At 45.5% G+C, this 14701-nt stretch overlaps 2 protein-coding genes across 2 annotated transcripts; both read right to left on the bottom strand.

The window, feature by feature from the left end:
* Window positions 1-2512: 2512 nt before the first annotated feature.
* On the bottom strand, window positions 2513-3532 carry LOC101533833 (olfactory receptor 52L1-like). Its single transcript, XM_004590056.2, has one exon. It carries the CDS (start codon window positions 3530-3532, stop codon window positions 2513-2515), a length of 1020 nt encoding a protein of 339 aa, XP_004590113.2.
* An 8802-nt stretch (window positions 3533-12334) lies between these two features.
* Window positions 12335-13339, bottom strand: LOC101524968 (olfactory receptor 52K1-like). Its single transcript, XM_004589943.2, has one exon. It carries the CDS (start codon window positions 13337-13339, stop codon window positions 12335-12337), a length of 1005 nt encoding a protein of 334 aa, XP_004590000.2.
* Window positions 13340-14701: the final 1362 nt, after the last annotated feature.

Raw genomic sequence — 14701 nt, 5'->3', positions numbered from 1 at the left:
ACAAAGTGAAATCTACTACAACTGCCTCTACTTAGCAAAATGGAAAATCAAGACTAATATTGCATTCCCAGAGGATGATAGAGATTAGTGCCACCATGCAGGGCAGTTGATTCCCACATCACCCCTGTTCAACTCATCATGCCATTGAGAAAACAGACAAATCCTGGAGAACGGCAATGGATTATCAGAAGCCTAGTAAGCTCGTGATCGTCACCAGCTGAGATTCTAATACTTGAACAAATCTACCTATTCTCTGGTTCACAGTTGTGGGTCTGGCAAATGCTTCTTTTTCCATACCTTAGGAAAGAACACCCAAGCAGCTAGCTTTCAGCTGGCATGATCAGTGAAACACCTTTACTGACCTGCTTCCCACGTGTAGCAACTTGCCAGCCCTGTGTCATAATTTAGTTCACAGGTTTATTTTTTTTTAAGATTTATTTTTATTTGAAAGGTAGATTTTATAGAAAGTGAAGAGGAGAGAGAGTTTTCCATCCTCTGGTTCACTCCTCAAAAGGTTGCAATGTACAGAGCTGAACTGATCCGAAACTGAGAGCCAGGAGCTTCTTCCAGGCATTTCGTGTGGGTGTAGGGTCCATCTTTGCTGCTTTCCATGGCCATGAACAGAGAGCTGGATGGAGCAGCCAGGGCATGAACTGGTGCCCATATGGGATGCCAGTGCCACAGTGCACAAAGGTACAACAAAATCCAACAAGGTATCATTCTGGTCCAATTCATTGTATTGATTAGGTCTTATGAGTGAGGAAATAGCAAGTATTCTAGACTTATTAGCAAGATGTTCGTGTGTTAGAGTGGGAAATAAATTTCATTAAAATTCAGAAGACCTTTTATGTCAAAGAAATTTCAAAAGATCCAGTGGTGTGAGGTGTTTGGGATATACATTTTAAGATGATGGATAAATTGTTGTCATCTAACTTACAAACCAAGAAAGAGGTATGACATCTAATCGTCTTCTTAGGAACTTGGAGGCGATATTCCTCATTTCATATGTCACTCAAGACTGCTTTCTGAGTACTCTGAAGAGTTGCTTGCTTTTTGAGAGAGGCCCAGAGCAAGAGAAGGCTGTGCCCCAGGTCCAGGATACCATGCAGGTTTCTCTGCCACTTGGTCATGTGATCCAGAAGATCCAATGGTGGTGAAAATGTCAGTGCAGATAGATGCTGATTGGAGTCATTTGCACACTTCCGTTGGTGAATCACAGCATCAACTCACGATTTCAAAGCAACCTTGCTCTCTTCTGCAGGTAAGTAGTCTTCTTGACAAATAGCTTTGGGCTTGCAGTAGGGCCTAAGTAGAGCCTAAACACTTAACTATGGGCCACCAAATTACCCTGCAACTTTAGCTGCCCATCATAAACTTGCTGTTAATGGAGCCACATAGCCATAAAATTGAGCATGCTCAGCAGCACTTCATCACCAAATAGGAGCAGTATAGACAAGATTGGGCTCAATGAGACCTTTAAGGCATGATTAAGTTGCATCTAAAAGTAGCCCAAATGCTCCTAATCCCCACTCCTGCTGCACTGCTTTGTGCATGGCCTAATGGGGAGTTTCCTATGATTAGCTGACACAGGGAGAGAAAACTAAAGACTTGATTCACCAATGTTTCTTTGTCAAATGTGGGTACTGCAGCCACCTTACAGGAATATCCCTGGATGGCATGCCATTCTATACAGGGAGCTATGGAAGTAGTAGATAATTCACATTATTGGATATCATGGGGAAAATGATATGCCTATGGGTTTGGTTCAGATTCGGGTCCAGGTCTTAAATCAGGGATTAGTCTGGCTTTGGGTGAGACTTAGGCTCCAAGGGAAAGCCCTTGTATATGCCTGAGGTTAGCTTGGAGGAATTTCCATCTGTGTATTTGCCTTTGTTCCGGTTCCCCAGGGCAGAGCCTCATCTGACCTTTGGGTACTATTGGGACCTAGGAGAAGATCTCATGTGGTTAGCCATTAGACTGGGATCTCCTAGGAATGACTGGATTTGTTTGCATGGGCTACACTGGAGACTACATTTAGGATCTCAAACAAGGACCTCACCTTATCTGAGTATTATTGGACTCCAATCTAGAACCCAGCCTTGTAGCTGGATTAGACTGAACTGTATATTTGGTTAGACTAAATTTTGTCTTAATCCTTAGGCCTTATTTTTAAGAGATTGGGCTCCAGAGAAGGGCTTGGCCTATTTATTGCTTCCAATGGGATGTTCACAACAGTTTATGACTTACTCTATATAACTTCTAGTGAAGTCCTTATATCCAGATACAAATTGAGATTTTCTCATGAATTAGAGAAGACAGGGAAAATAAACTAGGAAGCATAGTAGATAAAAACAATTTTATCATTGGGGTGAAAACAGGAAAAACATTGTAAGAACTGAACCAGCTACAATTGACCAACCACAGGTATGTTTTTGAGTACATAATCCACTCAGGAAGTTCCAATGTGTTCCTGGGTCCTGCCACCTTTTGTTCCTAGAGGCCATGGCTCTTCTCACCCTGGCAATTTCTGCCCTACTCTCACATTCTGCAAACTTTTTGGCTTTTCTCCAACCTCCTGGACCAATTCCTTTCTGCCAAACATCTTTTCTACATGTTGCCGGATCTCCCTAGTCCTCACCCCATAAATGACAGGATTCAAGGCCCCTGGAAGTAGCAAATATATGGCACTGAGCAGATTCTGGACATCCTGTGACACAGTCTTAGCCACTCGGAAGACAATTGAAGTGGAAAGACCGGAGAGGTAGATGGTGAGAATAACCAGCAGGTGGGACCCACACGTGTGCAATGCCTTGGCTCTGGCTCCTCCAGAAGAGATCCGGAAGGCATCGTAGATGATGCGGGTGTAGGAGGTCCCCAGCAGGACCAGATCCAAGGTCACAGTGACCAGCCGCATAGCCAGTCCTAACCTGTTGTTGAAGGTCAGGTCTCCACAAGCTATGCTCAGCAATGCAATGTACTCACAGGTGAAGTGCCGAATCACTGCTGTCTGGCAGAATCGAGCTCGTGCGGTTAGCACCACTAGGGGCACTGCCACTAGCAGGCTCCGTGTCAAGGCTAGAATGGCCAAAAGGCCCAGAAGGCGGGAGGTCATCAGGTCAGTGTAGCGGAGTGGATGGCAGATGGCTATGTAGCGGTCCAGAGCCATGGCTAGCAGAAGGTTGTAATCCAGAAGGAGGGTGAAGTAGATGAAAAACATCTGGGCCAGGCATCCATGGAGTGAAATGGGGTTAGCATAATGCACAAAGCCTTCTGTCATCTTAGGCATCACGGCAGTGGCAGCGCAGATGTTGACAGCCAGGAGCAGGGCAATGAGCACATACATGGGCTGATGCAGATTCCTCTGGGCCACCACTGTGTGGATGACCAGGGCATTGGCGGAGATGATGGTCACATAGAGGATGGTAAGAGGCAGGACCAGGAGGGGCCGCCATTCTCGTAATCCAGGGAAACCCACCAGGAAGAAGCTGGTGTAGGAGATGTTGAAGGTGCTGATATTTCCCTCCTCACCCATTAGCTCAACCCTGGCCTGGTGCCAATAGCAGACTTCAGAGATTATCAGAAGAAAATGACTAACGGAGAAGAATACGCGACTTCTGTTTTAGGTCCTGAGGAGTCTGTGATGAAAATCCACTTTTGCAGGAATGTGTGCTATTTCTTTGGGGCATAAATAGATGCTATGCCAGAGTGGGGGAAGCTGTGGAGATGAACAAAACATTGTCTTCAGGGGCCTTTGGCACTATGTGCAAGAAGTAAAAAAAAAAATTACAAGAGACTTGTTTATCTGTGATGTGTCAGGTATTTCATTGCTGGGTCAAAGATGAGGAGGAAGAGCAGGTGTAGCATTTGACAGAGAACAAAGTGATGTCCAGAAATGAAACAAGAAATGTTCTGGAAAAAAGCCCTTGATTCAAGGGAAGAAGAGAAAGCATAGGAAAAAAATCTTTGAGCTAACTAGCTTGGGAAGGACCCGGTGAGGCTTACTGGGAAGAGAGGAACAAAGCAGTAATGCATGCCTCACTTGTGGGTTCGGAGCTCTGTGGTGAGAACAGAGGGAAGTTTCAGAGGAAGACTTCTGTTCTTTCTGAACCACAAGCCACACACAGCCTGCAACTGCCTCTTTCCAATGCCCTGCTGGAAGCAGTGGGCACTGCCTGCCTGGCCTTTTCCTTAGGGCTAACAGTGGTGGTCCTGCTTTCCTTTCAGAATGTAAGTTCCAACAGGGCAGATGTAGCAGCACACTTTCAGTGTGCTCACTGGGACTCCAAGTGGAGATATTGTTGACACCTAGGTGATGCTCCAGCATTATGTGTTGTATGGATGCATGAAAACCAGGAAGAAGATGGGAAGTGGCTGAACACTGAATTGGGCGCTAAGAACAGTAACTTCAGTGCTTTGGCCAGACTTTTGCACAATTGAGTAGATACTGAAAGATTTGTGATCCACTAAGGAGTCCACATCTTATTCAGATTTTTGGTACAATTTGATGGTGGATGTGATGTTAAAAAAAAAGCACTATTACACATAAAAATAGCCAACATTTGATTGGATAGTGACTATCTTAGGGAATGTTCTAGATGCTTTTATATATTAATTTTTTTCCTTTCTCATTTTTAACTGGTGGATAAACTTAGGTAAAAAGGTTTAATCTGGTTCAAAGTCATACAACCAGCAAATAGCAGCCCAAGCTGTCCTCCAAAGCGCATTAACATCTTCAGGGTGACTGACTTGTTCTGGTTTGCCTGGGTGTTTCTGGGTTTTAGCACTGAAATCTAGTGTCCCAGGAAAGTGTTAAGGCAAATCAGGCAATTGATTACTTCACTCCTACTGCCGCTATTACTACCTACACTGAAGACTAGAAAAGCCTTGTAAATTAGGAGCAGTTAGGCCATGTTTTTCTTCATTTTCTAGGTTTAGATGTAATGCCTTTGAAAATCAGTTTATGTGGGTTTTGCAATGAGTGATGAAGAATAAAGAAGTATATATGTACCTTCGTGCTGCAGAAGAATGCAAAAGCAAGTGGATCTGAATTCCAGTGTCCACCTGGAACATCTTTTTGGCAATCCCAGAGCCTTGTTTTAGACCACATAACTCAGACTTTGGGAAATGAAATGTTGAAGGAGGTGGATGAGGACAAGACAATCATTTTAAGAGCTAGTAAAAATTCTTACAGTGGAAGCTTGTAGGAGAATTTCATGGAGGAGGGTGAAATGAGAAGGGAGTAAGTTCAGAGGTGACTCATGCCAGAGGAGTGAGGAGCAACATGCAACCCGGGGAAGCAGCAGCCAAGAACACATGCAGGGATCCTGTATATGTCCTTCCCAAGTATGCCAGGAGGCCCCTGCATAATGGCTCAATGGCTAAATCCTCACCTTGCAAGTGTTAGGGTTTCATGTGGGTGCCAGTTCATGTCCTGGCTGCTCTACTTCCCATCCAACTCCCTGATTATTGCTTGGGAAAGTAGTAGAGGATGTCCAAATACTTTGGGACCCTGTACCTATGTGGCAGGCCCAAAGGAGGCTCCTGGCTCAGGATTGGCTCAGTTGTGGCCATTGTGGCCTTTTGGGAAGTGAACCAGTGGATGGAAGACCTTTCTCTATATCTCTCCCCATTGTAAATCTGAAATCCTATCTGCCTTTCCAGAGAAAAAAGTAAATCTTAAAAAAAAAAAGAAAAAAACAAGTATGGGGCCCAGTGCTGTGGCCTAGCAGTTAAAGTCCTTGCCTTGAACGCGCCGGGATCCCATATGGGTGCTGATTCTAATCCCGGCAGCCCCGCTTCCCATCCAGCTCCCTGCTTGTGGCCTGGGAAAGCAGTTGAGGACGGCCCAATGCTTTGGGAACCTGCACCCATGTGGGAGACCTGGAGGAGGCTTCGGCTCCTGGCATCGGATCAGCGCAGCACCGGTTATTGTGGTCACTTGGGGAGTGAATCATTGGATGGAAGATATTCCTCTCTGTCTCTCCTCCTCTCTGTATGTATCAGACTTTCCAATAAAAAATAAGTAAATCTTAAAAAAAAAACCAAGTATGCCAGGAAGCAATCATCATTAAGTGGGAAAAAATTGTTGTACAGTCCCCATGAATTTCTTAATGGGCAAAAGGTTGTTCTGTCTCTCACTCAAATGGTGGATTTTCTCTCCTGTTTTATGTTTTGATATTCCTCAGGTAGATTCCTTTAGGAGCTTCTTTGACAATCGATAAAGGAAATATAGAATGACAACTTTCTAAAGAAAGGACATAAAGGTGGAAAAAAGCCTGGGAGAGTGGGAAGATCAAGATTTGATGAAGGTTTGAAGAGAGGTGAAGGGAGGCTTCTTGGGTCAAATCCATCAAATTTAGAGCCAGGTTAAAGTGAAGAGAGAATTGCCAGTACTGTGAATAAGTTCAAGTTCTTTTTATTTCAAAGCCAGGAGCACTATATTGAAGATGCTGAAACCCGAAAAAGGATGCACAGAGTCGGAGAGATAGAAGATACACCCAGTGGAGTGCATTTCGATATTTGGAAGATTCATAAGTGCAGAGATACCCAGACAACAACTGAGTGTAAGGATGGAGATACCAGATAAAGGGCTAAGGCTGGGACGAAAGTGTGGGGATTATAATTTTGTGGAATCACAGGAAGCAGGCAGCAGAACAGATGCCAGTGAGGGAAATGGAGGTGCGATGAGAACCAGCAGAAAAGGGAGTTCTGGAAACCGGAGGAGGAGGGGTTTGGCTGCTCCGGAAGCTTCACAGCAAAGGAATTTACGAAGTAGTGAAGAGCAGTGGGACAGCCGAGAGGCGGAGATGAAGACTCTAAACATTTGCTCTCTGCAGAGAGAGGAATAGATAATAGCTCCTCCTCTATGAAAATCAAGGCTGAGGACCCTCAGTTGTACCTGGCTTCCCAAACTGGCTGCTGTGCTCATCTTTCTGCCTTTAGCTCCCCGTGATGGCTCCAGCTCTTCTCTCTTCCATCCCCAAGATGGCTCCCACTCCTCTCGTCTTTCCCTTCAGCTTGTGAAGAAAGTCCAAGCTGTGTCACTGGAGAGCATACACTCTCCCTGAGCTCCTGACAACCCCTATCGATCCTAATCTTTCTCCTCATTTCTAATGCTGAGCCCTTGGCATGTCTTTATTGTGGTACCATCCCTGATTCATTTATACATCTCACCATTAGACTGCAGTGGTTGCTAGTGAGGAGACCGTGTCTTATTCATCTCTGCCCCGTGACTAGCACAGCACCTTCTGCAGAACAGGTGCTCGTAAACTGAGGAACCGGTGAATGCTTAGGTGATTTCATTAACCCTTTGGCATTGCATCTTAGAGCAGCCCTTTAGGTTGGTGAGTGAATGAATTTCTAACCCCATCAAGGCTCAGAGATTTACAGTGTTTAGTCTCATCTACCAAGAACCAAGCCTCAAATCTAGCCCTTCTAGAACTCTTCTCTCCACATTCCGCTCCCCCTTCTCCACACATAAGGCATCACTAGGTAGGCTTACAGCATTCTTAATCTCAGCAGCAATATTAAGACTATTGAGTAGTTACTACACACCAGAGGTGGATCCAAGTGTAGTATCTCTTTAATACTCACAGCAACCCTAAAAGACAAGTACTATTTATTAACTCAATTTAATCAGTGAGGACATAGTGATTTAGAGGAATTACCTAATGTTCTTCAAGTGTGGCAGATATTAAACGAGAGCTGGAATATCAGCTTAGATTTGTTGGGAGCTAAAGACAGAGTTCATTTTCAATGTCAGCTTTACTTGCCTCTAACTTCTCCGGAAATCTCTTGTCTCCTCACCGTGCAGCTTGTAGTGGTCTCCAATGAGATCACAGCTTGCTGTGGCTTTGGTTTTGCCCCTGAAGAGGCCAGTGCTCAGCTCCAAGGCATTGGCCTTTGAGACTGGGGTGTAGGGATGGATAATTAGACCTATTCCCGGGGGAGGAGGAGAGGGTGCTGGTCGTTTCGTGGGGCCTGAAGGAGGAAACAAACGAAAGCCCAGAAGCACTTGTTTGTCCCTTAGGGTGGCTCAGTGGGCGAGCGACTGGGTGGAGGCCACAGTGATTAACATTCTCATCTGTGTGGCTCTTGGTGTTCCTTGCAGAGCAGTCACCTCTGTCAAGGGATTTCTCCCATTGCACAAGCGCTAGCAGAGGCTCAGAAACAGCATCAGGTGTCAGGTCCATTCTAGGGCACTAATGGCAGAAATGGGGTATCAGTGGCTGGGAAGACCTGGGGTTCAGCAGAGGGGAAGGGGGTTGTTGCTTCTGGGATACTCAAGGGTCACTCAAAACCTGGAAAGGGAACATGGGTGATAGGCAGAAAGACCAGTGGCCAAGACAGAGACCTGCTTTAGGGGCAGTATATACCTGCATGTGCATGCTTGTGTGTGTGTGCGTGAAGTGCTGGCATGTGAAGGCTGCAGGACCCACACATGTACTGGCATGCTGGGCTTGGTGAAGTATTTGCTTCCTCAGAGTGGGCAGCTCAAGCTGCAGATGCTATAGCAGGACCCTTCCACGCTCCTTTCTAGTGGTGATATTGTCTTTGTTACATGTTTTGTTTCTACATTAATTATGATCCCTGCAACATTTTTTAACTTTATTACACTCTAAAGAGATTTAGATAAATACGACAAGACTAGAAGTGAATTGGCAAACTTCATTTAGGTTGCATGTAATGATATTTTAAATTTTTGTTTGAAAAGCAGAGTTACAGCAAGAGGGAGAGAGACACACATTGAGAGATAGCTTCTATCAGCTGATTGACTTGGTGGCCACAATGGCTGGGGCTGGGTTATGCCAAAGCTATGAGCACGGAACTTTATCTGAGTCTCCCACGTGGATATTGGAGGCCTAAACACTTGGCCTGTCTGCCACTGCCTTCTTAGGTGCACTGTCAGTGAGCCGGATGGGAGTGGAGCAGCTGGGACTTGAATTGGAGCTCATATGTGATGTGGGCATTGCAGGTGGTGTCTTAACATGCTGCACCACAATGCTGCAAACTACACTTTATGGTTGATGGCACTGTAATTCATGAATGTCTACTAATCAAATGGCATAGCCTATTGTTGGATGTTTGCTAACCAAATAATGTAAATAATGATTATATTATTTCTGGATTTTTTGTAAGACGTAGAAAGAATGTCATGATGAATATGTTAAAAACTTATTTTACTTTTATGTACAAATACTGTTTTTCCAATTTCATAGTATTTTGTACATTTTTTATTAACACATAGGAATTTCATTGAAAGGAAAGAGTGGATTCATTTTCTAAAGGCTATCATTCATTGGCATATTCATATGTTTTGTTTTTGTTTAGTTTGTTCTTGATTTGGCTGTTAGAACACCCTTCATCTGTGTCCCTCTATCCATCATATAGCTCCCCATTTTGAACATTTCCTTAGTTTTTTGCACTGCAAAGTAGTTTAGGGTCATCTTGTATTTTTGTGTTTTTCTGCTTCTTCATGTTCCTTAACTTTGTGTTAAGGAAAATTTGTGTGTGAAAATTTGAAGAGACATCTGTTTCAGTCTTTACAGAGATTCTGACTGCTTCTTCCTTGTAGTCACAGGCCTCTAGGCTTTACTTTTTGGGATCTGTAGTTTCTGTTGTCTAGCCTGTCAGTTCTGTCACCCTCTATATAGGTTGAGATAAAAAACGGGGCCTACAGTTGTGCATTTTAAGTCTGAATATGTTGGAGCCACATTGGACTCCCCGCTCTGTTCTGGAGGAATGGCCTCAATTCTCTGCCTTCTAGCCTAACACAGCCGTGTTGGCTGCCACTGCCCCAGGCTTTGTGTGAAACAAGGCAGAAATCAACCTCTTGAAGAAACCAATCAGCTAGAATAGTGATGTTGGAACTATATCCACTGCCATCTTACTGTCTCCTGGAGGAAAGGCCTCTGCTTGAACCTTCTCTGAGGCAAGCGTTGCCTTGCTGGATCCCAGAAAGTGCCTTACCTGGGGCTGTCCCAGGTGTGCAGGCCATGCTGGATCCCAGAAAGTGCCTTACCTGGGGCTGTCCCAGGTGTGCAGGCTATGCTGGATCCCAGAAAGTGCCTTACCTGTGGCTGTCCCAGGAGTGCAGGCCATGCTGGTTCTTTCAGTGTTGTGTGAAACAGGTGCTGGCTCTTTGGAGAGTATATTGGAAGGCCAGGGAGGCTGTAGTTCATACCATTCTCTCCTCTCCCCAGGAGGAGCTGTGGTCCTTCCTACTGTTGAGTTGTGTCATTAGGGAAGGGGCTTGTAGAGATAAAGAGAAATTTGCTCTTTTTATGGATCTCAGCAAAGCGGATCTCAGTTTTGTCTTCTTCTGGGTTCTGCATCTTCTTGACTGGATTCTGTTCTTCTCATAAAGATTAAATTTGTGTTTCTATGAAGGAATAAAGGAGGGGACTTACTCTTTTGCCATTTTGTTCTGATGTCTTTAAAATATGGTTTCCTCCCTTATACAGCACCTAGTTGAGTGTTAAAAAGGAATTTATTCAATATATAGTAATATATTGAAATAAGGAAACAATACAACATTTACTATAGGCATACCACATATAAAACATTCTTTTTTTTGGTAAATTATTCCTTGTAACAGAATTACTCCATAATAAACACCCAGAGAAACTGTGTGGCATATATTTATTCTAGGCATTTACTGTTATACTGTTTTTTTAAAAGGATTTGTTTATTTACTTGAAAGGCTGAATTACAGATAGAATGAGAGAGAGAGAGAGAGAGAGAGAGAGAGATCAGCACGAGTGGGGGTGGGCAGAGAAAGAGAGAGGGAGGTCTTCCATCCATAGCTTTATTCCCCAAATGGCCACAATGGCCAGAGTTGTACTGGTCTGAAGGTGCTTCCTAGTCTCCCACGTGGGTTCAGGGACCCAAGGACTTGAACTATCCTCCACTGCTTTCCCAGGCACATTAACAGGGAACTGGGTCAGGAGTGGAGCAGGTAGGACTTGAAGCAATGTCCATATGCATTCTATCTATGTTGGATTTAATCTACACCCTCTTCCATACCTTTACCTCCATCTACTGCTCTCTATTTCACCTCACCAATTTGTTACCAGTTGCATCCACTCAGAATTGCTATGGTTTTATTTAGGTCTTCACCATTCTGTCTGGAAATTGGTTGGCCAGTACCCGGGTGTCCTTTGAAGCTTTAAACCTGGGAAGGCAAGGACCTTGTCATGCTCGTTGTTGTATCTCTGAGGCCTGAAGAAAGCAGCTGCCCTCACCAAAGCAGTCAACAGGAACCTGTGTGTTGCTGTCAAAGGGCCCTTTGACCCCTGTTGTTGACCCCACTGAACAGTTAACTTTGCTGACCTCTGACTTTGGTGAAGCCACTTTATTCCTTCTGCCTCTCTGACTTCTATACACAGAGAATTCAGCCTTCTGATTTCTCTTAAATTGCTCTGTCTGCTTCATCCCTGCTGTCATTGGTCAGACTTAGATCTCTGTTATCTCTTATTTGGACCAGTGTAACAGCCTCCTTGGCAGGGGTGTGATGGAATGTCCTTTGATCTTTAGGCCTGTCCTCCTCAGATCCATTCTAATGATCCAGCAGAATGATCATCCTAATACAAATACGACCTGCTCTCTTCCCTGCTTTGGACTTCTGCCTGGTTGCTTATTGCTTAAAAATCAAAGCTCATTATCATGACAGATAAGGCCTTTGGCCACCCAGTCTCCGCCAGCCCATCCAGCCTCATTTTGTCCCACTTCCTCCTGCTCTCTCTGTGCTGGGAAATGTGGGATTGCCACTGGGTTTCCATGACTTCCATGCTTACCCATGTGTCCATGCCTTTTCCAGGGGGTTCCCTTTGCCTACAGTGAGGCTTTTTTCTTTTCACCTCCTTCTTCCTCATAAAACACTTTGTTATCCTTCAAATCCAGCTCAAGTTGACATTCTCTGTAAAGTGTTCCTATGTACAGGGATGGTTGCCTCATCTATATTCTCACATAATTCTGTATATAAAGCTATTATTGAATAGTATATCTCTCTATACCCTGGTAGGTTGAGATCTCATCAAGGAAGAGATGAATTTTTCCCCCTTTCTGTGAAATCATGGGGTTAGGATGATATATAATAACTGTTTGATGAATGAACAGATTAATGAAAATCATGCGCGAAAGGAAAGGGAGAAGACTTAGAAGACAGTCAAAAGCTTATTTGCAGCTGGTTACTCTCAAAGCTAAATACGGATAGCCAAGGACAGCATATCTCTCCCCTCACCAAGTAGTGAGAGTGATTTAAATCCCCTCAATCCAGAAACTCATGCAGGAAATTCCCTGTGTGAGGGCATTTAAATCCCCTGAACCCAGAAACTCAGCCAGGAAGTTCCCTGTGTGAGGGCAAGGATTGCGGCTTCTCTGTGGGCACTTGCAATGGTGTCCTTTGGAACAAAGTTGTCAGGTGCTGCCTGATTTCCTTGGTCCTGGCCCCGTAGATGATGGGGTTGACTACACATGGGAGCAGCAGGTAGAAGGCACTGAGCAGGTTGTGCACATCCTGGGAGGCGGTGCGGGCCACTCGATAGACGATGGATGAGGACATGGTGGAGGAGTAGACAGTAAAGACGACCAGCAGGTGGGAGCCACAGGTGTTTAGGGCCTTGGCACGTGCTCCACCTGATGAGATCCTGAAGGCAGCATGGATGATTTGTGAGTAGGAGATTCCTAGCAGGAGCATGTCCAGGACCCTGTTGAAGATGCGGACGGCGAGGCCCACGGTTTTATTGAGGGAGATGTCCCCACAGGAGAGTTTCATCAGGGCCATGTGCTCGCAGGCAAAGTGGTGGATGATGTCTGCGCGGCAGAAGCGAACTCGGGAGGCCAGTATCACCACAGGAGCAACGATGCATGTACTCCTGACAGCTGCCACCCCCACCAGGCCAGCCAGCAGCTGGCCAGTTACTATCTCTGGGTAGCGGAGAGGGTAGCAGATGGCAACATAGCGGTCCAGGGCCATGACTAGGAGGATGTTGCAGTCCAAGACGATGAGGAAGTAGATGCAAAACATTTGGACCAGGCAGCGAGCCAGGGAGATGTGATTAAAGTGCGTGGAGAAGCTGAGAAGCATGGCAGGCACCACGGTGGTGGCAGCACAGATGTTGACAGCCAGGAGCAGGGCGATGAGCAGGTACATGGGCTGATGCAGGCTCCGCTGGACCACTACCGTGTGGATGACCAGGGCATTGGCGGAGACGATCAGCAGATAGAGGATGAGGAAGGGCAGCACAAGGAGGGCCCGGTGCTGCTGGAGGCCTGGGAAGCCCATGAGGAGGAAACTGGTATAGGACATGTTGGAACTTCCATTGCTCCATCCCGACATCCTCCCTGGGAAACAGGATCAGGGTAGAAGAGGTCCATGCATTAGAACCCAGCCCTTCCTGCCCCAACATTGCCGGACTGCTCTGGATGCTCTGGCTTTCATGAACTGCAATGTTTCTGTACAGAAAACGGGTTATTTGCTGCCAATTACTGAAATGATTCAGAAGTGGCTAATTTCCATAGCCTCAACCTGTGTGCTTCCTTTTTTGTTTTTCCTAACTAAAAATCCTTTGTTTGTTTTTCACTAACAAACCATTATTGACGATCTACTTTGTACTGGAGCCTATGCTAGGGGTTTAAAATACATAATGAATGTTTGTCTCTGTCTTGAATGAGCTCACATTGTGCCGAGCAAGGCTGATGAAACAAGCAAGAAAGACAATGTACCACAGGACAGGCTGTGCGATTTCAGCTTGATGCACTCCACAAAACACAAGACCAAGATGCTTGGGTAGATCTTCTGCTTCCTCCCCCCGCTTCCTTCTTCTATATTGAAGAAGGTGCTTGAGTATTGTCACTGTTAGCTCAAAGCCCATTCAGGAAGGATTAAAGGTTAGAGGCTGGAGAGTCTTGGAGAGAGAAAGCCTTCACTGTAAACTGGCATTTCCTTCTCTCACCCTGGAAAGGGACAGGGAGGAGTAGCAGGCAAGGGACTGGCTGCTCATCTGAGCTGAGAGGGGCTTTAAAAAACATACAGGGGAGCCTGACATGATAGCCTAGAGGCTAAAATCCTCTCCTTGCACACGCCAGGATCCCATATGGGTGCTGGTTCATGTCCTGTTTCCCATCTATCTCCTTGCTTGTGACCTGGGAAAGCAGTCAAGGACAGACCAAAGCCTTGGGACCCTATACTCATGTGGGAGACCTGGAGGAGGTTCCTGGCTCCTGGCTTCAGATCAGTTCAGCTCATGCCATTGTGGTCACTTGGGGAGTGAATCATCGGATGAAAAATCTTCCTCTGTATCTTCTCCTCTCTGTATATCTGACTTTGCAATAAGAAAAAATCTTAAACAAAAAAACAAAAACAACCCCCCCCAAAAGTACAATGAACCTAAATTACATCCCCATAAATGTTATGCTCTACCACGTTAGTAACACTATCAAAACTAGAGGTGGGGTCAGCATTTAGTTGAGTGCCTGTGTTTCCCTTGGAAGTGCCTCTGGCCTCTGACTCTAGCTGCCTGCCTATTCAGACCATCAAGGCAGTGACTCATGGGCTTCCCAGGCCTCCAGCAGCACCGGGCCCTCCTTGTGCTGCCCTTCCTCATCCTCTATCTGCTGATCCCCCATTCCATGGGGGATCTAGAGTGATCTTCCAGTTTCTGGCTTCAGTCTGGGGCAGGCTGCGGGCATTTGCAGAATG

Source organism: Ochotona princeps, chromosome 4 (genome assembly GCF_030435755.1).
Source record: "Ochotona princeps isolate mOchPri1 chromosome 4, mOchPri1.hap1, whole genome shotgun sequence".
Lineage (NCBI taxonomy): Eukaryota > Metazoa > Chordata > Mammalia > Lagomorpha > Ochotonidae > Ochotona > Ochotona princeps.
The sequence above is the reverse complement of the archived record's forward strand: the minus strand, read 5'-3'. Positions and strand labels throughout refer to the sequence as shown.

What these genes read in the sequence shown, in the direction of transcription:
- LOC101533833 (XM_004590056.2), bottom strand. Translation starts at nt 3,532, where the DNA reads ATGGGTGAGGAGGGAAATATCAGCACCTTCAACATCTCCTACACCAGC.
- LOC101524968 (XM_004589943.2), bottom strand. Translation starts at nt 13,339, where the DNA reads ATGTCGGGATGGAGCAATGGAAGTTCCAACATGTCCTATACCAGTTTC.